At 39.6% G+C, this 24,683-nt stretch overlaps 1 protein-coding gene across 4 annotated transcripts in view; it reads right to left on the bottom strand.

Moving 5' to 3' along the window:
- PolA2 (DNA polymerase alpha subunit B) overlaps positions 1-24,683 on the bottom strand; it is a 153,242-nt gene that overhangs the window by 25,739 nt on the left and 102,820 nt on the right. For all 4 annotated transcript variants that reach the window (XM_067152543.2, XM_067152542.2, XM_068228873.1 and 1 more), the window contains one exon: positions 1,153-1,339. In XM_067152543.2, the coding sequence (XP_067008644.2) occupies positions 1,153-1,339 (187 nt within the window). The remainder of the gene's footprint in view (positions 1-1,152; positions 1,340-24,683) is intronic.

Below are 24,683 nucleotides of genomic sequence, written 5' to 3'. Positions count from 1 at the left end.
GCATCTGGTAGGTGCCAACGTTTAGTATCACAACACTAATGTTATCAACAATGACAATTTCTCAACTGTATTTTAAGACGATGGCAGCTATGAAGATACTGTGAGTGCAGGTTTGCCAGATGCATGCGCTGTGGAGGGCGCGCAAAACAAGCGCTGGCGCCTTCTGGATACGGCGCAACCGACGGGGGGGGGGTAATGAAGAATGTCAATGCTGATGATGAAATTTTGCTGACAAAGGCACCCTGGATTTAAGTCAGCGAAACCACAATCAGAAAATGTTAATGCTTTGTGAAATGCACCATCACCATTTCTACAGGTAAAGAACAAAAAATATTTAAAATCAATCTGATAAATTAATGTACGCTACTGACTCCGACAATCTAGCAGTTGCAACTTCAGGTGAATTTTATGATAAGCTTTCTGCATTATCAAATTAACTGTGTGTGGCACATATAGGTTTGTTTGCACATTGGCCTATCATTCATCATCATCATGTCCATTAACTGAAAGTTTCTTATTCTTTTAACCTAAATCTCCAACTTCAATTTAATCCATTGCAATTTGTAAATATGCCTAGCTATACTTGGCAGCCTCTACCAGTTGTACAAAAGGATCGTTTTTAATAAAAAATACTTTTGTTTTACAGACTGAATCAAGAACGAAAAGGAACGATTTCACTGTGGCAGGTAAAGGCACAAGAAGTTCCATCAGTGAAGTAGGGACTAAAGATTCTTAAACAGATTAATTTATGTCGTGCTTGATCGCTAGTAAGGAGATAAAAAATAGAAGCATTTGACAGACTTCATTCCCTTTTTGAGAAAATTTTAGTAAAGAAACAAGTGCTAAATTTACACAAAGCTGAATGATAACGAGACATTAAGGCGATGATCCATAAGTATGACGTAGCTGACCTTTTTTTAATGATTGAAGAACCAAATAGGTGAGAGAAAGATTTGGCAAAATTTGAACAGAAGAAGAGAGAGAATGATAAAAACACAACTTAAGACACCCAGGAGGGGTTCAGTTACGTCTATTCAAGGATATTACTCTGGCTGGATTTCTGTATTCATACATATTATTTTGATTTTTTAAAGATATAATAAGATTCAACAAGACAATTTCTTTTCATTCCAGTTAATGAACTGCAGGTACCTTGATGAAATAACGCAGGTCAGACGGCAGCACAAGAATGTGGGGTGTAAAGCCCAAGTGGCCATATTGTTCCAGTAGGGTTAAATCCAAGGGCATATCTTCTGCAGGAGGGTACAGCGGGTAAAAGCACTGCTGAGATAAGATGTGGGATGCTAGACGACCAAGGCGATCTGCTCCCTGGGCTGGCCTAGAAGAAGAAATTCATAATAATTATGAATAATTTTTTCATAATTGGCACCTGTTTGTAAGTCACTGCCAAAAATTAACTGTTTCCTCATGGTCCATAAAATGTATTTCCTAAATCACTGTAGTTTAATTAGGTTTACAAATTAATTCAGACAACTGGAAATGAAGCTGTACCCAAACAGAACATTCAAATAATTCTCCAGCATGTAAGGTAGTTACGGTAGTTACAAGCACCCCTAAAAAGTACTGGAAATGATTTAACAAATAAATATAATACAAAACATTATCCCATAATGTGCCAAGTACAGTAAAATAGCAGTTTACCATCTTTGGGACCTCAGAAATTAGTTATAGAAAAATTTTGTTATACTGAAATAAGTCAATTCTTAAAAACTTTCCCACTGCTAAACCTGAATTTACACATCATCATTTCCCTTCATCCAGATGTAGCTGGGTAGGGGCAAATATGGTTCCTCTCCACTTTCTTCGGTCTTTCCACCACTCCTCCCTCCAACACTGTCTCCCAGTCCAGGCTTCTTTCTATAATACTGTACTGTATTGGATTGTACCCTTCCATCTCAATCATGGTCATCCACGTCCTCTCCTTCCTTGTGTTTGCATTTCCATCACCTTTTTTGGCACTATTTCATCACTCATTCGCTTTATGTGCCCAAACCATCTTAGTCGGCTCTTCTCTATTGTATCATTCCTTTCCACTCCAATTTCTTCCCGGATTTTCTCTTTCCTTATTTTATCTCATCTACTCTTCTGCATCATACTCCTTAAGAACTTCATTTTGGCTGCCTGTATTCGACTCTCATCCTTCTTTGTCACTGTCCAAGTTTCTGCTCCATAAGTTGTTATGGGTACGTAATATATCTTGTTCATAGTTTCCTTTGCTTCCAATGGCACATCTTTGTCCCATAACATGTTTCTTACACAATGAAAGAAACAACTTCCAGCTTGAATCCTCTTACTAATCTCAGCATCCAGTCGAGCATTCTACATTAATTCACTCCCCAGTTATTTGAACGTTTCCACTACTTCCAGGGGCTTGCCTGCAAGTCTAATCTGACATTTCCCCTCTAGTCATAAGAGTTTTAATCTTTTCTACACTTATTTTCAATCCACATCCTTCGATCTTCCCATTCACCACATCCAACTATTCTTGAACCTTCCTGCAGTCTTCTCCCCAAATCACAATATCATCTGCAAATAACGTGTTCATTTCTCTTCCTCCATATGCTGCTTTTGCTGTTCTCATGATGTCATCCATTACTATTGTAAACAGGATTGGTGATAGAACACTTCCCTGTCCCAGCCCATTAGTTATTTTGAACCAACTTGTGTTTACATGCAACTGCAACATTCCTTGTACACTGCCATGATCATTTTTATTAATCCTGCCCTATTCCTTTTTGCACCAGACTGCCCCAAACTTTGGTCCTGGGGACACTGTCATATGCCTTTTCAATATCAATGAATGTCATCACTATATCATTCCCGTACCCCCAATGCTTTTCCATTAGTTGTCTCGTAATGAAAGTGGGCTCTATTGTTGACCTTCCACTCCTGAAACCAAACATTTTCCTGTATCTGATTCACAACCCTCAACCTTATTCTACTTTGCAGTATCCTCTTCATTATCTTAGCAACATGGGATATTAGATAATTCCTATGTAGTTCTTCAATACTTTCTTATCGCCTTACTTGAAAATTGGGACGATTATTTCTTTTTGCCAATCATCAGGGACCTCATTCTCCCAGACATTCCTGAGAACCCGTCATGTCCAATGCTGGCCTACAGCTCCAGCTGCCTTTATCACCTCTACTGAAATTTCATCTACTCCAGCAGTTTTTCCATTCTTCATCTTTCTTACTGCCATTTCAATTTCATTCATTGTAATTTCCTTATACATTTCTTCATCACCTAATTGCCTTTCCTGGTTGTCCATTGAATGACTCATCAGTTCTTATGTTCAGCAAAGTCTGAAAACATACTCCCCATCTATATCTTAATTCTTCTGGCTTTGTTAATATTATGCTGGCTTCATCCTTCACATATCTGGTGTTTACTTGATCCCTTTTGTTTCTTAAGATACCATACAGCAATTTCTTGCTGCCCTGCATATCATCTCTCAATTTCTGTATGAATAAGGCCCAGCTTTTCCTCTTTTCTTCCTCCACTACTTTCTTGGCCGAATTCTTTGCCTCCAAATATTTTCTTCTACTTTATTCAGTCTTAGATGTTTTCCATGCTTTCCATGCCATTTTCTTTTCTTTCACTTTAATCTTTACCCTATCATTCCACCAGTGTGTCTCTTTGTCTTTCACATTTCCTGATGTTCTACCACATACCTTTTCTGCACATCCAACAAGTGCTTCTTTAAATCTTTTCCATTCATCTTCAACGTTCCCCATCTCCGTCCTGGATACCAAGGGTATTATTTCCCTTTGAAATTCTTCTTGTATGCTTTTCTCCTTCAACTTCCATACTTTAATTCTTTTCTCTCTTCTTAATGGAGGGTTTCCCACTTTCAATTTTCCTATCACAACTCTATGATATCCACTAAAGGCTTCTTCAGGCACGGCTATAACATCTAAAAGGTTCTTCCGGTGTTCTTTCTCTATGGTTATATAATCAATCATGGTCTTTGTTTGTCTGTCTCCCCAACCATACCTTGTAATCTTGTGACTGTTCTTCCTAAACCAGGTGTTTCCAACAATCATATGGTTCCTCATGCAAAAATACACCAAAAACACTTTCCTTCTGGATTTACATTTCCATATCCAAATGGCCCTACAACATCTTCCTTTCCTTGTCTTTCCATTCCAACTTGAGCATTTAGATCTCCCATCAATAGCACTTCCTTATCTTCTATCTGTCTCTCCACTTCCTCTAAGAAGTCCTCTATGCAACCCGTTTGTGGGGCATACAACTGAAATAGATCTTTCATGCCATTTTCAAACCGGAGTCATATCACCATCCTATCGCTGATGCATTTTGTATATTCCATATATTCTTTTCTAAGTATGATGGCCACTATATTTTTTGCTTCAGGTCCTCTGCTGTAATACAGCCTGTATCCTTCTCTCGGAGGACTCTCCCCCGTACCCCTCTTCTTGATCTTACACAGTCCAAGTATGGCTATATCTTTTTTCTATCACAAAGTCAACCAGTTCTTCTGTCTTTCCCGTCAGTGTCAGGGCATTTACTGAAACAATCTTGATGTAGTTTGGTGCTGGTTGGCCATTTCACACAGTTCCCCCAGCACCTGAAGAGCATGCGTCGCTTCTAGCAGGGGGCGCCCTAACCTTTTCCGAGGCACCATATCGGCTTTGTCCATATAGGCTATTGTTACGATGAGCTCGTCACACCCAAAGGCATTTTATACCTACTGCCCGGTTCAAAATTAGGCCGCCCCAATCCGTCAATCATTAAATTAAGTTCTACATCAAAGGACTAAATGCCATTTCCGAGTGAACTGCGCATCATAATAGAAGGCATTTGTAAAAGAGGGCAGTAGCCGAATAGGCCTATTATGTTCAATATAACACACGAAGTATTTGACAGATTGTAATCATGTACTTAAACGAGTAATACAAGTTGTAGAAAAGTACCATACTGTACACTGCATTAAATTTTTCAAAGTAAATCCAAGTACTAAATGACAACTTTGTTGGTTAGTAAGTGATGCAAAATAAAAACATGAAAATCAAAGGAGCCACAGTAAAGCATCAAGATCAAGCAGCATTATCTCAGTACGACAATATACAGTACAACCTCGTTAAGACGTTTCTGCAGGGAATAAGGAAAAAGAATGTGTTAAGCGAGAATACACATACTTCTGAATACATTAATAAAAACTATGCAACAGGGATATGAAAGCACAAGATATGACTTTTTCCGACACAGTGGCATTTTACGTCGTGTATGCACGGGTACAGTGAAAACTATATCTACCATTCTTGCAGATGAGCGGATAATATTAAACTGTCTGAAAAAACAACAGAAAAACAAAAAATATTTGCACGGTGGCCCATAAAAATATCAAAGTATCATTGCAGATATCACTCTTTCTAAAACAAATGGTAGTAAAGTCTATTTCGGACCAGTGGGTTATTAAACATTTTCTGGTCACACTCTCAGACATGAGACAATGAATTGGAGGTTACACTCCACCCCGACCATATGTGACTGCGATATTGGCCACCATTTTGAATCAACAAAACTTCGATTAGACCAAATCGAACGATCAAGTCGAAACACAAAGGTGCGAGTTTCGACATTCGTGCTACCAAATACAGTAAAGATACTGTATTTGACGCTACCTCTGAGCATTTAAAGATGCAGGTGCCAGTCCACTTTCTGATAGATTTTAGTCTTGTCTTCATTAGTAAGGAATTTCACAGGCTCACTGTGTTATTCAGCAATCTTGCTGCTAACCAACAAGCAAAACTGAACATTCCTAAGCCTAACAGCCTGTTCCTCGAAGTTGCAACTTATCCTGTGAAGTCCAGGAATTCAAGATATTTTCCCATTATCACGCAACAGTGGCAAGGTCTCTTCCTTACCCGAGTTGGAAATCACGTTTCTTTCACAAGGGATGACAAATGACATTTCCAGGGCTAGAAAAAATGTGATCGTACTAAACAGTAATCGCAAAAATTCATGATGCGATAAGCGAGGTATTTTTAAATCTAGATTTAATACGATGAGAATCGAGACTGAATTTACGACATGCCAAGTGGGAAAACATGTTAATGAGGAATGCACTAATGAGGTTTCACTGTATTTAAAATACCGCTAATGATGATCACCGTTTAATCTTCACTTTGGTATATAATACTTTACATTTCCCAGGACAGATAAACACTTTTTTTAAAAACCCATTTCGGTTTTGGTGCTATATATTACATCTTGTGGGAAGTGCCACAGTAGGTGCTGGTTTACTCCGCAGCTGAATAGTGTTCTGAATAGTATGGGTGAACAGCTCACAGGTTTGGAAGATTGGAGGTGTCCTGAATCAAACCGTGTAGATTATTACTGGCACAGTTTAATCGATCCCTCTTTTTTGGCTGCCTGTACTCAAAGTCACACTGAACCTCCTAGACTAAGGAGAACAAAGATCTTGGCCTGAGAGTACTCAAAAATTACAATAAGTCTATGTCTTCCTATCCAGGATGATACAGCTGGTGGATTTTTAACGCCTGAAGTCTAGGTCCCCACCTTTTGAAGTAGCCCAAGAACTCTCTTTAAGCAACTTCAGTGCTGCAAATGAATGGCGCAGCACAGTTTCTCACGAGTGGCGATCTTTATATAATGTACACCATCTCTCCTGGTTTTGATCTGCCACAGAAAACTTGGGTTGCTATTAACAGGGTTCAAACTAGCCCTGGACGATTTGCTTCATCATTTCACAAGTGGGGCTAGCAAATTTTCCTTTGCTGCAAAATGTGGTGAGGTGGAGCAGACAATCCTTCACATTCTCAAAGTTCTCTTTTGAATTGTTGGTTATCTCAGCGTTTCAGCACTGCTTTTGTATCTATCTACGTATTACAATTAAGTTTAATGTACCTATGTAATTATGTGTGAAGTGCCATAAGCGAATAATGACACATACTAAAAATTCTCTAGTGGTGAGCATACTGCTATTTACTACAGATAAGAATACCCTAAAACACACTCCAGATGTTCAGCGTCAGAATAGCCTCCTGTGGGATTCAATAACCACTGATGCAAAAAGTGTGAAATGTTGTTCTGAAAATTAGAAAGTAGTGCAAAGAGGGGGAATTTTTAAATGTGTGTGATGGTTGAGGCTGGCCTGGTTACCTTTTCTGCAATGTACATTTCTACAACTTCTTGAATGTTCAAAGATTTGCATTTATTTTTCAAGTGTAAAATTCTTAAATCTGCTTTGAGTCTGAGACATGGTGTGAGCTGTCATACACGTGCTTCCAAAGGCTGAATGCTGATTGTATCTAATTGCATTTTTATGCTCTTTGTAACTGGTGTGGAAATGAGGTTTTGTCTGGTCTATATATGTAGCATTAGACAGTTTGCTTCTTGATATTTCAGTTCATTTTTTTTTTTCTTTCTTTGCTAGTTGCTTTACGTCGCACCAACACAGATAGGTCTTACGGCGACGATGGGACGGGAAAGAGCTAGGAGTGGGAAGGAAGCGGCCATGGCCTTAATTAAGGTACAGCCCCAGCATTTGCCTGGTGTGAAAATGGGAAACCACGGAAAACCATTTTCAGGGCTGCCGACAGTGGGGTTCGAACCTACTATCTCCTGAATACTGGATACTGGCCGCACTTAAGCAACTGCAGCTATCGAGTTCGGTGTTTTAGTTCATTAACACCCGATTTGGATGAAAGACATTTTCTTCTAGGCTGCATTTTCTTATCTGTCTTCGCAATGTGTTGTTCATTCCAAAGGCTACTTTTGAGTGTGTTTTTAGAAACTTCAGCTATTTTATACATAAGCTTCTGGGCTTTTGCCATGTCGGAAAACAAGGGAAAATTCTTGAAGTTATTAGAATATTTTACAATTACGGTCTTAAGAGGGTGGTTGTTTACTTTGGCTTTTTAAAAATTATTTGTATCTCATCATGAAATATGCAGTGTTCATAGGTATGGAAATTGCACTGTGTATCACATTCAGACCTGTTAATTTGTGTGTGTATGGGTGGTTGGATATGTTATCTGTTGTGAGCAAAGTCTGAGTGAGTTTTCTGTATATTTTGTGTGAAAGGTTGTCATTTCTATCGATTGGGAAATGTTATTTTCTTGTTAGTTTCTGGTTCCATTATGAATCTGATTGACTTTTGTAAAGAATTCAGTGTGTTTAACCTGTTCGGTGGGCGATGCGGCGAGGTCCGCGGGTACAAGTCGCTTACTCAGTGAGGAACGCAGATATATCCGCCGATTCAAATTTTTTTTTTCTCAGCTGCCTGCCCGCAGAGGTTTATTTCCTTTTTAGCAGCGTATTCTGCATGAGTCTGCTCTCTCATGTGAATTTTTTCAACGATATTCTCCCAATACCTATGTGTCATCCACGAGTTGCATCATGAAGAACGCAGCTTACGTTCGGGCAAGAACGACCTAAGGTTTAACAGCTTCGCGCTGAAGCTTTAGCTCATCGCCTAATCGTCCCAGAGATGTAATAATATTGCTGTAGAAGGGATTCCTAGAGATAATGATAATGAACAAACCTCTCTAATGACATTTTAGAACTGTAACCAGATTTATTATCTCCAGTCTTGAGTTCTTCCTTCACGAATGGAGTATCTGTTTACCGCGAGTTACACAACATTTATTATCGTACGCATCCGTAATACAGAATCAATTCATGATTTCCGTCCAAACTGCAGAGACCAGGGTTCTATTCGATCCTTTTTCTTACATTTTTTACGCTAAAATATCCATAACGAAATACCGGCCCCCACCGTTAGAGGAAGATTTACGGGTCATGATAAACGAAATGTTGGAATTTAGTGGGGAGAATAGTGATATTAGTGAAGTAAGTTCTGCCGAAGGAGAATCCGTCAGTGACAGGAACTTACCTGGTGTAAGTACTGCAGGCTTGAATGTACAGAGTTCGGGCGTAGCTGATGCGAGTGTTCAGCAGTCGGAAAAGGGACAACGCGTGTTCGATTCCAGTTCAAGTAGCAATCATGACAGTGACAGTTTTGACAATAATACTGACTACAATCAAACCATTGCAAGTTCTTCGTCAACTTATACTGAAAATGGACAAAGAAAGACCAAAATTCCATCGTGATATAAAGGGAGAGTTTGTGGGGAAAACAAAACTGAGCGAAATATTTCAATTACTTTCTTATGACGAGATATGCCTGAACATAGCTGAACAGTCAAAAGATGCCGTGCAATCGCACATAAAACCCAGTTTAGTAAGATGAAACGAAGGAGTCGAGATCAAGACCGTGTCCGAACAAATAAGGACGAAATAAAGCTTCTTATGGCCATCCTGTTGCCACAGGGGATTGTACAGAAACCTAAATTAGGGCATTCTATTTCTCGCAATCGCATGTTCACTACGCCTATTATCTATGAGCTGATGACACAGAAGATATTTTTTCTCGCCGGACTGTGCGGCCTAGACGGTTGAGGCGCTGGCCGGCCCTCTGACCCCAACTTGGCAGGTTAGTTTCTGGCTCAGACTGGCGGTATCTGAAGGTGCTCAAATACGTCGACCTCTTTGTCCGTAGATTTACTGGCATGCAAAAGAACTCCTGCGAGACTAAGTTCTGGCACCTCAGCGTCTCGGAAAACTGTAAAAGTAGTTAGTGGGATGTAAAGCCAACAACATTATTATTATTATTAGATTATTATTAGATTTTCCCCTACAGACTGTTTCGATTACAATACGGTCGTGAAAGTTCAATATTCATAATTTAGGCACATCTATTGTGATGTTAACGCTGGTAACGCACAGGTAATGGAGATGTGATTTGTTGTGAGTAGTGAACTTCGTGAATTCAAGGGCGAATTATTCTTAGAGTAATTGATTGCAGCATGTTTTTTATTAATATGATGATGACCAAGAAACAACGGCATATCGTGGTATTAGAGAAGACACTGCACAGGTAAGTAATACAATTAGTGTGAAGCTACGAGTGATAATGAGACGACGTGATATGAATATATTAATAATGATTGATAGTTACGGTGGTAATTAATAATTCAGTGTGGTGTGATATCGTGATATGCTAACGAAGCATGTGGTGAGTTCACGTGTATTTAAATGATTTTATAGTGAAATGTGCTGTGTAATTAAAGTCATGAAATTAATTTGAGATGTGGTAGTGAAAGTTCACCATGTGATTTGTCACGAAAAGCGTGCCATTCAAATGTGTCGAGTTTACTGTGGAATCAAACAATGTTAATGTTTATGTATGTTACATAGGTAAGTGTACGTTGAGATTGTAATGGTGATGATTACTAATTACGAGGCTATGTCAACTATTATGATTCAATCTGTTGTCATGATATTATGAATACCGTATTCCAGATTCACGTTCCGTTATGATTTTTGGCCGGTACGGTAGCGATATGTTTGAGGCGTATAGGGAACTTACCACACACATGGCTACGAGGATGCGCCATGATATCTGTTAGGTTAAGAGCAACACTTCATGGACATAGTAATTAATTATGGGTAGTGTAGATATCATGTGATGCTCTGATTTGATATATGAGTGTAAATATTTCTTCTTGATATATATATGTTGTTTCCCCATCATTCATGTCATCCATTAGTGCTAGGTCAAAATGATCCTCGAAGGTCCGTGGGAGGATAGGTGTGCAGTTATTGTTACGTTAAGGCGAGCATCCTCGGGACAACGTAATTTGATTAGGATATAGTAGTGATCATTTAATTTCAGTTTAGGTTAATCAGCCCATGAAATGGTATTATCGGCTGGACCCATTCGACATAAATAAATGCAAAACTTCTTATAATGTATGAAATGCATGGTATAAAATATGACACAAAGGTATCACAGACAATGCAATTTGGCAGAGAATATTATATAAATACGTTGCTTCATCCAGATAGAACATGTACAATGAGATCTTGAAAATGGTTATCAATCTCAAGGTCAATAGTAATTTTTTTTTTTTTGCTAGGGGCTTTACGTCGCACCGACACAGATAGGTCTTATGGCGACGATGGGATAGGAAAGGCCTAGGAGTTGGGAGGAAGTGGCCGTGGCCTTAATTAAGGTACAGCCCCAGCATTTGCCTGGTGTGAAAATGGGAAACCACGGAAAACCATTTTCAGGGCTGCCGATAGTGGGATTCGAACCTACTATCTCCCGGATGCAAGCTCACAGCCGCGCGCCTCTACGCGCACGGCCAACTCGCCCGGTCCAATAGTAATTAATGTGTATTGTGAACTTGTGTTCGTATTCACAACTAGCTTTTGGAAAGTAAGAATTACTTAAAAAACAATATCACTGCATTATGTTGGGGTAGAGACAGGTCAATGATAGGTTTCGATTGCAATGATTTCATGTGTTGGAAGGTTAAATGCAAGCTTTGGTTTCGTCTTAGCTTAGATAGGGATATTTCCATGAATAAACGGAATCCAATCCAGAATATCTCCATACTTTCATTAGTAATTAGCTGTAAACAACCTTACCTGTAAATTAAATTCAACCTCATGGTCAAAATTAGTTATAAGATAGTTCTAATCTTAGAAACAAGGTCAGTGTTGTTGAATGCATCGTCGCCCGATAGGATTCCCAACTCGACCTTCCGCACCTGGCCCGATTCACCATTAATAGAGTCCAGGAACTCAAACCACCAAAATTATGCACCAATCTAGACACCTTAGCTGGCTGCGGCACTGCAACTCTCTGAAATAGCCCCCGCAACGAGAAGAACCCGTCAAGACCCTGAGTGCAGAGGCTCATTATCCATCCAGGGGGCACACAACACCGGATTGAGACGCATAAAGGTTGCATGAACAGCCCAACGGTGGGCATAATATCATGTGCTGCAGTATGATATCCAATAAATGAAATTCCCATGAAATGAGATTGAATCTGAAATAAGTAGAAGTCAGTCTATAATACAGGGCAGACCCGTTAATCCAAACCCCGGTAATCCGAACTGAAATATTCCATTTTTCAAAGTTCTGTCCTTATTGAAATGAAAGAACATATTATAGAAAGAAGATTTACTTGCATTTTATCAGGCATACTTTACTAGGATATCTTTATGTAAACAATTACACATCTTGCCTTTGCTGGCAAGATGTAGTGTTTACAGTGCACTATGTCTTCTGGTATGGGCTAAAATAAATTTGTTACTTGCATTGACCTGTCTCAGTTTTATCCTTGGCTTTGACAATATGAAAGTGGCTGAGGTATGAGTGATGCTAGTAATGCCATTCCTCATGCAGTAAGTCCATGCTATGAATGGTGTGAAAATGTCACTCATAGGGTCGGTTGGTGCACGCATTTCAGTGGGCTTGGCAGACGGATATGCAATGGCAACTTCTGGCTCAGTGAGGAAAGCAACGGGAAACTACTTCACACCTAATTCCCCTGTACACCTCTTCAGTGACACTTAGGCCATCTATGACAGCTAATGGTGGACCTGTTGAGGTTCCAACCAGCCTTCAGGCTGAATACCCAACAAACGACAAACAGGCCCGGCGCACATTGAGAAGCAGTTGGCCACAGAGCAGGGAAGAGCAGAGCAGGACACCGTGAAGCTTACGAATCAGTGAAGTGCACTTGAGCGCACATTGCCATGCAGGGACTCGTCGGTATTCAGAAAAAAAGTTTTCTTTAGACTCTGTGATATTGGGGCATCCAGTATCTTCAATCACTCAAGATTTTTCTCATTCTGATAGTCATCTTCACAATTTCCCTTGTGTTGATAAGGCAATTGTTCACCTTAAGACAATCGCAATAAAAACAACCACCTTCGCCAGTTTACAAGACTGAACAATATTTTTACGTTAGCGATGTTCAGCGTTCATATGGACTAAGCAAAAAGTCTTACATTCATGATTACTTTTTATATTTTTTAGGTCACACGGACACAGATAGGTCTTATGGCAACGAAGGAGTAGGAAAGGGCTAGGAATGGGAAGGAAGCGGCCGTGGCCTTAATTAAGGTACACCCCCCGCCCCCATTTGCCTGGTGTGAAAACCATCATCAGGGTTACTGACAAGAGGGGTTCGAACCCCCTATCTCCCGAATGAAAGCTCATAGCAAGGCGATCCTACCGCACAGCCAACATGCATGGTAAATTCATTAATAGGATCAGAGAGGGGGAGAGGGAGAAAATATTTTTTTACTATTGTACTGCTACATTTTCATCTAGTTGCCACAAGACAATATACTAAAATCAATCAACATTGACAAACTTTTGTGAACGCGTTTGCATTTATATTTGACAAGACATGATAAATTATTTTCTGTACTTATTTCTTCACATAAATGTGATGGTGGATGACGGTGACTGAGTCGGCGATGATGCTCTCCATAATCAGCATTAGATCTTTTGTGTTAAATACCCAATGTTGCGAGAGCGTGGGGCACGGATTGTTTCACAGATAGTATATTTGAGGATTACATTTTAGGGCTTCCTTTAAACTACCTTGTTACCCAGCATGAATAAAATGATTTATAGCGTAGACTGTAGTGCCTTATTCCCCTAATTTACATACCGATTTTCATTAAACCAAGTTCGATAGCTGCAGTTGCTTAACTGCGGCCAGTATCCAGTATTCGGGAGAAAGTGGGTTGGAGCCCCACTGTTAGCAGCCCTGAAGATGGTTTTCCGTGGTTTCCCATTTCCACAGCGGGCAAATGCTGGGGCTGAACCCTAATCAAGACCACGGCCGCTTCCTTCCCACTCCTAGGCCCTTCCTGTGCCATCGTCGCCATAAGACCGATCTGTGTCAAGGAGACGTAAAGCAAAAAAATCATGAAATTCACTTCAGCTATTTTCTCACAATGCGTGTACATACTGGTACATACTGCATTGCAGTCCACATGATTCACATAGTACCTACAAAACATGGTGAGACCGAATGGCTGTGGTAATTTTCTCCTCCATTTCTTAACTAACTACGTGACACGTGCGCAGGAAACTGTGTTTCGAAGACTGCGCATGGTAGGTGGAAGTAGGTGCAGAACCGGCCTGCTCTGCTCTGTCCTGCCCTGCCTGTCAACTTGCGATGGTGCAATGATTTGTGTGGATTACAAAAATCTGCTCCGCGCTTCTTTACCTGCTTCACCTGCGTCCCAATGTGCGCCCAGCCACAACAATTACACATCATAAACTATCAATCGCTGGTTGTTTATCTTAGTCTCTGTGATTGGAACCTACTTGAAGACAGTGTTAAACCAGCGTCTCGCAAACACCACATCAGTGGGTGAAGCAGTGGAGTGTTGCTCAACGTAACATACGGCAAGTTTTAAGGCAGCTACGGCATCTGAATGCGACTATAGTTGTACATTGTTTTTTTTGGTCATCATTCTGTTTCTCATCAACTCCAGATTCTTTCTCTGCCATAGCTACTAATGCTTGGTCTGTTTGGAATTGATGACAGTCAGCTTCCATCCACTCGCTAACGTCATTTCCAACGGATTCTTCACTCCCAGGAAATTGTTGAACAAGTTCAAGGAGATTGACAGATGTAGGTGCTTTCACTACACCCTCGAATTAGACATCTGGCCATTATTTTTTCCAAGTTTTCCTCATGAACTGGTCACTGACACCCTCCTATGCCTCTGTTGCCCAGTAAAGGACGTCCTTAATATTTACGTTCTTCAGTTTTTGAAGAATAGTAAGTGAACTGTCATTCTCAATGACGTACCTGAGAAGTTTCTGTTTATACACGAGTTTTACATTTTGCAGAACACACTTGTCCATTTGCTGCAATGTCAATGTAACACCAGCGGGCAAGAAAATTGCTCTTATTTCACTCCTAGTTAATTCACTCACTGCTGGGTGCAATGGAGCATTGTCAATTAAGAGCAATGCCTCAGAAGGCAAACCACTTTTTTCATTAAAACTTCTAAATGAGGGAACAAACTGTTCTTCAAACCATTCCTTGAAAAATTGTGCACCCATCCATGCCTTTCTTTGATTGATGTAGTAACCTGGAAGTGGGTTCATGTTACAGTTTTAGAATGCCCTTGGTTTTTTAGATTTGCCGATAACCATTAGAGCAAATTTATTTGTTCCTGCAGCATTACTACACGCTAATACAGCAACACGTACCTTACTCATCTAAAAGCCAGGCGCACGAGATTGCTCCGCAGTCGAAAGGCTTTTATTGGGAACGGCCTTGAAATTTAAACCTGTTTCATCAGTGTTATACATACACTTCTTGCGGTGAATAACTTCCTGACGCTACCAAGTCATTAAATTCACTGATGTAATCACAGTGGGATGATTACCTGATAAATGTTCTCCCGTTGTTGTTTACCGACATATTCCACGCCTTTTCTTCCATCCATTGAACCATCCAGTACTGGAAATGAATGAAACATCTACATTCAATAATTTATTTAATTGAAGTACCTTTTCATGAATAAGAGATCCACTTAATGGAGTACCCTTTTGCCTCTCTTGTGAAAACCACAAATAAAGCACTTCAAGTTTATTGAATTTGGATACTTTTGGGTTGTAGCAGGTTTTAAGGATGTCTGCTGACGATGCTGTACAAAACTGAATATAGAACGGTTTTTCTTCCAGCCAGAAATCGTAGCTTTTCCAATACCGAACTCCACAGATAATCTTGATGCACTGTCACCCTTATCCAACCGTTCACAACCAACTAAAGCCAAACCCATCAAAAACACCTGAAAATTTGACAGACAGCAAGAAAATTGCAAGTGATTTGGGAAGGTATAATATTAGAACACTGCTTCACTCCCAAATATCTAGGAGAAACTCTTGACAAAGCACTAACCTATAGAACACACTGTCTGAACACCAAAAGGAAGATATTTGCAAGGAACAACATAATCCGGATATTATTGGGTTCAACATTGGGGGGGGGGGGGGGGGGGGGCAACCTCTCCTTTTAAGAGCTTGAGCAATAGCTCTCTATTATTCAGCAGCAGAATACGCCCGCCCTGTCTGGTGTAGATCTAGTTCTGCTAATCAAGTGGATGTTGCCTCAAATGAGACCTGCAGACTCATTACAGGATGTTTGAGATCTACACCACTTGATAAAAGTTTATTGTCTAGAAGGTATTCCACCTTCAAATATTCACCATGAGTGTGCATCCAGACTGGAGAAATCTAAAGCACTGAACCTGACGACCCATACTTTATATGGGTACCAACCAGCAACCCAACGGCTCAAGTCAAGGAAAAGCTTTCTCCATACAACTAAAAGCCTCACTGAACCACCATCGAACTTCAGAGTGAATTCATGGCGTTCCAGATCCAGCCACCTTGCAGGATGGATGACGCCTTCCAAAAGACTTCCTTCAGGCCACGAGCAGAGCTGATCAACATGGAAGACGCTCAACAGGTTGCGTTCAGAAGTTGGAAGAACAAAGACCAACATGAGAAAGTGGGGTTTTGTCTGTGACTCCACTCTATGTGAATGTGGTGAAGAACAGACAATGAGCCATCTTCTTGTTTGTAACTATGTCCAAATACTTGCTCTCTTCAGAATGTGATCGACGCTACCAAGGAAGCGTGAGAATTAGCCACCTATTAGTCACACCACAGTTAATTAAATTTGTATTTATGTAGAGTTTAATCACATTGTTACCCGCCATCATCAGAAATAATTAATGGTTATAGTACCAGTTTTGTTATTGTCCTGATATTATTGTAAGATAATGTATTTTTCTGACACAAATAAATAAAAACCGTTTCAGCACTTCAAGATTTTCTTGAAGAGTACAAGACCTGTGCTTTTGTTTGCTTCCCATTTTCAAGCCTTAACTGGATTTATCACAGTGTAGTGCTGCTAGTGAGCTGAGACAACGCCAGAAGCTAACTGAGGAGGATAGAACCGCCCAGAGACCTTCACAACTATGGCGTCCTGCGCTGAGAGTCACGTGTTCATGTTCTGCAGTGCTACTACCGAGAGGCAGCACTTTTAAATAAACAAACAAAAGAGTAACCCTGTAACATGCTCCTGCGATAATCTTCGCATCTACGATAATCTTAGTATCTACGTGATCCTGCGATAATCTTCGTACCTTCGTATCTATGTTTCTACATGCTCCTGCCATAATCTTCGTATCTACGCCTCTACTGGATCATCTATTTTCTACTTTAATATTCTAACCTGCTTTTTCCATCTACCCTCCCACATATTAATCGTTTGATGTTATTGACTAAACATGTTGTGCTCACCCGTCTCTCCGCTCCTGTAACTTACTGCATACTGACTGTCCCTCTGTGTTTACAATAATAATCACTTTATTTGCTTTACGTCCCACTAACTACTTATAGTCTTCGGAGATGCCAAGGTGCCGGAATTTACCCACAGGAGTTCTTTTACGTGCCAGTAAATCTACCGACACGAGACTGTCGTATTTGAGCACCTTCAAATACCACCGGACTGAGCCAGGATCGAACCTGCCAAGTTCGGTTTAGAAGGCCAGCGCCTTGACCGTCTGAGCCACTCAGCCCAGCCCTCTGTGTTTACCTTCTCCTATCTACGTCACCAAACCTTCTCGAATTTACTAGTCTCCGCTTCCTTATGTATATATAATGGACAGCCTCGCTTGTCTGGTCAGCCTGGCATCGAACTTTGCACAGTGTGTGTGAGTGGAGGGGCTATTGACCTCGTGCGGCTTGCCGTACGATGCATGTTCTTTTCCGTCCAACTGGAACTTTAACATAGTCATCTTGGGATCTGCGTGAGCTCAAAATCTGCACACTATTCTTAGGAACTCTTAATTAGCCCTTCAGGCATGTTTATAATCTAGGTTTTTGGAGGCCTTGATATGTGCCTTAACAGTCTTTCCATTATTGGAGCTTCCCATTAAAATTTTCACAACATGTGTTTTGAAAAGTCTTAATGTGGACTGGAAGTGACCATTGTGGACATAATGACTCGGTGCATTTAATAACAACAGTAATGGGTGGATGAACTAAGTTACGCAGTTGGATTCGAACTTTACTCTCCTCACTTATCCCTGGCTATTAACATCCTCCTTTTACTCCCTTCCCCTCCTTCCTTCACCATGCTTTATACTTTGCTGTTCTTAGCTCAATTGTTAGGCTTTTATAAAACACCCTGGAGGTGTTGTATTTCATACGTGGCCAAATCAAGACCAACTACAATATCTCAGACCTTAACTGACCTATCGAAACTGTCCATAATGGCGGCAGCTGGAGTGTTAGCATGCGTTTGTTTTGATTTGTGAAAGTCGTGTTGTTACCAAATATTTACGGAAATTTGAATATTATTAATCGTACATTATATTTATTTATAGTCTTAAGAAGGTAATAGATCCTCATGCAGTGCCGTAAGAAGTTGTTTGTTCTCAAAGAGGTTATTTATTCCAACAATATCGGTAGTGATTAGGTTAATGTTCATTCTCGTGTTGTTCTCTGAAAGTATTTTCTTAATTTTTAGTTACCTATGCAATATGTGTATAGTTTAATGTGCTGTGTGCCTGGATGTAAGTATAAGAGTTTCAGTGTTCCCGTTTCCAAAAGACCTAGTATTAAGGCAAAGTTGGGTTAAGAGCATTCGTAAGGAAAAACTCGAACCGAATCATAGGCCTAATAATGTTCTGTGCATTAATCATTTTATCATTTTTGAAATCAAATGTATTGTAAGGGAAGACGACATATACCCATAGAAGGTGATGATCTAATTCGAGTGCCGCGCAAACTTCCGAAGTTTAAACTAATGATGCCCTATCCTAGCATTTACCTTATCAGCCAACGTACCTTACTACAAAGAAAATTAAATCAGTCCCAGAAAGATCCGGAAAATCATGATCAAGATTTATGACGTAGTGACGAAATTAATCTTAAACGGTGGTGCAAGAATGATGTAATTAATTTTCAACGTTTTACAATGAACGTGCGTAGGCTAAACTAAACCTAACCCCATTTCCCGTGAGTGAACATGACGATTATATTCTTTTTCATATAATATACAATTATGCCATCAATTCTGGTGAGTTTTAAGGTGACGAGTGCTTTAGATGGTCAAGTGTATCATACAAATATCGCTTGTACCTACTCAACAATACAGGTGGATTTTGGAGGGTTGGAATATTGTTGGAGAAATTTGTTTGCGTGCTTTACATAATGGGCTGTGGTTAATGGTGGTGTCATAGTATTTCATGTAAGGATAATAATGCTTTGTTGACATCTATATACCGTATTTGCTGACCGGAGATTCATATGTGAAATATTTTTATACAGTGCTCTGTGTCTGTTTCAACCTGACGTTGATACAATAATTCTCCCTTCGTCGCCATAAGACCTATCTGCGTCGGTGCGACGTAAAGCCCCTAGCAAAAAAAAAAAAAAATAAATAATAATTCTCCCTTTGTTATTTTCCCCTCTGAAATTACATTTAGACTTACAATACGCGATAACGCTACTTTTGGTTTTTAATTATTCATATTTCGAGTTAATAAGTTGCATTTTATGACGTTCGACTTGTGATCTTTTCTTTAGGTGACTCGGAATAAACATGCATAACCTTACCCTCAACCTCGCATATCGCCCACCGATGTCCGCCATGTTTTTTCTGGATTACGGTCTGATATAATTGTAGTTGGTCTTGGCCAAATATTGTATGTACTGTTATGGTAAAATGTCATTCTTGAAATCTATTCGCCTGTTTCCTAAAAATACTATAAACACGATAATGAATGTGCAATTTTGAAAATTGTTAAATTTTGGCTCGTTGTTTCCGTAACTACTCTTCTTATTGTACTTCCACCTTCAAAATGAATATCGTAACATTCGTTCTCTTAAAAAAGTAGGAACACAAATAATGGACTTCGTCCATATTTATCTGTGATATTTTCAGATCTTATATGTGTGTGTGTGTAGCGCAAAGTCAATTACATTTATCTAATACAGTTTCTTCATCTGCGTTGTCAAATGGGGGTCACCATTTTTAATTATGTACCTGCCATGGACCTCTCCCTCTCTTTCCCAGTGTAGCTTCCTGTCACTCTGCTTCTTTACATGAGATGTTAATGCGATTATCTTGTCAGAGGAATCGGTGGCGTATCATTACTATTGTGCTTGGAACATCCTGTTTTTCAATCAATGGTGGTTATTGCATTACTTGTAGAAAACAAAGTAAACAATCGCCACAAGTGAACCACGCTCTGCTACCATGTGTGGCGATTGTTTATGTTTTCTACAAGTAATGCAATAACCACATTGATTGGAAAACAGTATGTTCGAAGAAATGATATGCTACTGATTCCCCTTACAAGATAATCACATCAACATCTCATGTAAAAAAAAAAAAAAAAAAAAATAGAAAACGAGCAGAGTGACAGGAAGCTACACTGAAAAAGAGAAGGAGGAGGCCGGGGTAGGTACATAATTAAAAAACGGTGACCACCACTTGATAACGAAACAGTATTAGATAAATATAATTGACTTTGCGCAGTACACACACACACACACACACACACACACACACACACACACACACACACACAAGATCTGAAAATACCACAGATGAACATCGACGAAGTCTATTATTTGTGTTCCTACTTTCTGTATTTTTTTTTCCCCTTTAAGAGAACAAAAGTTACGATATTCACCTTGAAGGTGGAAGTACAATAAGAAGAGCAGTTAAGGAAACAACTAGCCAAAATTTAACAATTTTCAAAATTGCACATACATAATCGTGTTTATAATATTATTTTTAGGAAACAGACGAATAGATTTCAAGAATGACATTTTACCATAACAGCCCGTACAATATTTGGCCACATATGAAATACAACACCTCCAGGGTGTTTTAGAAAAGCCTAACAATTGAGCTAAGAACAGCTAAGAAGGGGGGGGGGGGGTAAAGGAGGATGTTAATAGGCAGGGATAAAAGAGGAGAGTAAAGTTCGAATCCGACTGTGTAACTGAAGAAAGTTCATAAACCCATTACTGTTTTTATTAACCCTCTTAGTGCCGGCTCCCTTACTGCCGTGGTTGCTAAGAATGCCAGAGAGAAAATGCCTATTATGCAGCACCGGAAATAAAAGCATATCCTATCCTCACTTTCAAGATATCTCATTGTAGTTTACATTCGCTTGTAGCTAAGTTATACCTCGCTTCACTCATAATAACGTCACGAAAATAATTCATACTTACAAGCAAAAAAATTAAATTTGTTCACGCAATTTTTGAAAAATTTTAAAATTCAAATTTGGATCTCAGTACATCCTAGTATTCTGATCGTACTCACCTAAATTTGGCATCAATGTGCACACTGATGCATTGTTTACTAGTTTGTAAAATATCAGTGTTTTAAGAATAATAGTTCTTGTAAAAATGGATTAAAATACTGACTTGGTCTAGCATCAGGAGGTGGTGCACGTTTAGGGCCGGGCGTCTCAAGGAATGCAGGAGAGGGCTAAAACTGCACGTCGTGATCGAACTGAATTTTATGGTATTCGGGAATCTGGTCATCATCGTCATTACTCTCACCGTCAATCGATGATTATTCCCGTCAATATCATTAACGTCTTTATCGGAAATTTCATGCATCACTGTCACGCGAGTAAGTCGGATAACATAACCCCTATCGTCATTGTTTGAAACGTTACCGGCATTATTATTACTCTCAGTATCATCTGAATCATCGCCCGACTCCATATAATCAGAATCATCACTCAATATACTGTACCAAATCGTCATCAATTACAAACACATTACGAGAACTAGTCGCCATTATTACAAACACAGGGTCTATAGGAATGCACCAAACAACTGAAATAGAAAAAATCATATCAACACAACATGTCGCACAGAGATTCTGGTGGTAGATTTAGAAACTATGTAGTATCTACTACACAGAGATGCCGACTGGAGCTGCCATCTGTCAGATATGTGCAAACTATTACAACTTACATAGACAGCTGCAACATGGAGAGCATTTTGCGCTCCTGGCACTTTTCGCTAGGCTACAGAGGAGCGCAATCGCACTCCCTGGTACTCTAAGAGTTAAATGCACCGAGTCATTATGTCCACAATGGTCACTTCCAGTCCACATTAAGACTTTTCAAAACACATGCTGTGAAAATTTACATGAGAAGCTCCAATAATGGAAAGACTGTTAAGGCACATATCAAGGCCTCCAAAAAACTAGAGATTAGAAACATGCCCGAAGGGCTAACTTAAGAATTCCAAAGAATAGTGTGCAGATTTTGAGCTCACCCAGATCCCAAGATGACGATATTAGAGTTCCAGTTGGACGGAAAAGAACAAGCATCGTATGGCGAGCCGCATGAGGTCAATAGCCCCTCCACTCACACACAACGTACAAAGGTCAATGCCAGGCTGACCAGACGAGCGAGGCGGTCCATTATATATTCTTAAGGAAGCAGAGAGTAGTAGTAGATTCAAGAAGGTTTGGTGACGTACCAGATGACACAGAGGGACAGTCAGAATGCAGTAATTTACAGGAGCGGAGAGACGGGTGAGCACATGTTTAGTCAATAACATCAAACCATTAATATGTAGAAGGGTGGATGACAAAAGCAGGTTAGAATATTCAAGTAGATAGTAGATGATCCAGTAGATGCGTAGATACGAAGATTATGGCAGGAGCATGTAGAAACTTAGATATGAAGGTACGAAGATTATCGCAAGAACACGTAGAAACGTAGATGTGAAGATTATCGCAGGAGCAGGTTACAACCCGTTACCGTATAGCATAGCAGTTTTAAGAGACATGTTTTAACCTAGTTTTAGTCTACGGGTCCTTATCCACTGTAATTTTATACAGTATTTTATTAATGCAACTGCTACAGAATGGACATTTCAAATTATGCACTGTATTGTAGGAACTAGGCTCTGGTTAATCCGAAAATGTCGCAATCTGCACAGACTCCGATCCCAATTATTTCGGATGTGACTCCACCGCGATAGTGGTGTCTTGTTAGTAGAACCAGATGTTATGCTTCGGCCATTATCAACCTTGGATTTTTAAAATAAACAAAAAAATTGGTTATAGTGTCATATACAGTAAAATACCATAACCAATGCCAGTTCAAGGAAATGTTCAGAATAGCAAAATTATTTTAAAGCCCCTTCCCCTTTCCCTATTTAACATGTGCTAAAATATTTCATCGTAACGAATCTCAAGCTTTCAGTATAATGAATTAAAATGTAGCCTTTTTTATTATATTTAACATCTTTTTCCTTCAAAACAATTGAAATTCATCCCGTTTTAATCGCTGCGTATTTCACACAATGTCTCTATACACCTAATAACAGGCGGCACACACTATACAACACACAGGCAAAACTACCCGATTACAAATCGGGGGAAGGTAAGCAAAACACGTTACAATTCTGACGAGCGGTTTGCCTACCCAACTGCACATGAAGATTATCTTATTCAGTTTTGGTGTACAAGTACTGAACGTCATTATGTAGGATTGATTTCTTATACATAAAACGCAAATTAAAGCCAATTTTCTATTCATAAAAATATCTTCAAATATTGGAGTGCGCAGACTGGATTAAATGTATTTGTTACAGTATTCATGTTTACAACGATACTGTTCAGGTGGCCATTTTCCATACATGGATGTACGCGATTGGTCGAGCTGGATATTTTTTTTCAAAGTAAGCAATACGTAAGAAATAATGCCATTGGCTACGTAGGAATGCCACATTTACAAATCAACCAATGAATGTTACCGTTTCACACATCTACACTCAGTACTACATTTCGTTTATTCACGTCTCATGACACATTCATTGCTTATCTTTCGTTCGTGAAGCAACGTGTGTATTAGTTTGCCAGTTAACTCTTTCGTCAATAGGGATCAAAAGAAGTTAAAGCAGTTTTCTTTAAAGGAAAAATATAAAATACTTTTATAACAAATGCCAGTTTAAAGAAATGTTCAGAATAGCAAAATTCCTTTCAAAGGAAAGAAAGGAGAAATAGCGCAGATGTATGATATCAGCCCTTCAAAGACATGAAATTCCTTACTAATGAAGACAAATTAAAATCTGTCAAAGTGGACCGGGCGTCCGCATCTTGAAGCACGCAGGTCGCGAATGTTGAACTCGCACCTTTGAGTTTCGACTCAATCACTTAATAATTAAGATTCTTCTTCTTCTTTTATGAGCACACGGGATCACTTTAGTCAGTCCGTCGTTCAGGTCTCTTTGAAGGGATTGTTCGGGCTTTGCGGTCTTCCCAGTACTTCTTCAGACGCTCCGATTTTCGTGCCCTTTCCTCAGTGGAAAATATGCGTGTTGTTGGTTTGTTTTGTGTAAGGGTAAAGCGGAGGTTTGTATTCTTGAGTTTTGTATTCAATTTTATCTTATTTGTGGTGTCTTCTGTTGTAAGGCCCATTTCCTTCAGATCCTCTCTTACTTCTCTGATCCATTTACATCCTGTTGTGGTATTTTTTGAGATGAGATTGTGTTGTACTAGTTGTTTCAGAAGCCTCGAATCCTGCATCCTCATGATATGTCCGAAGAATCCCAGTCTCCTCTTACGCATAGTATCTGTAATGGGTTCTAGCTTTTTGTACATGACTTTGTAAGGTATTAACCGCTACTGTCAATCTTTCTGGTATTTTTTGTTGATGCAGGTTCTTCCAATCCTCCTTTCAATTTTCTGAAGTCTGTCAGTCTTTGATTGTTTATT

Source organism: Anabrus simplex, chromosome 8 (assembly GCF_040414725.1).
Source record: "Anabrus simplex isolate iqAnaSimp1 chromosome 8, ASM4041472v1, whole genome shotgun sequence".
In the NCBI taxonomy this organism is placed as follows: Eukaryota; Metazoa; Arthropoda; class Insecta; order Orthoptera; family Tettigoniidae; genus Anabrus; species Anabrus simplex.
Note: the sequence above shows the minus strand (reverse complement) of the source record. Positions and strands in the feature narration are given on the sequence as shown.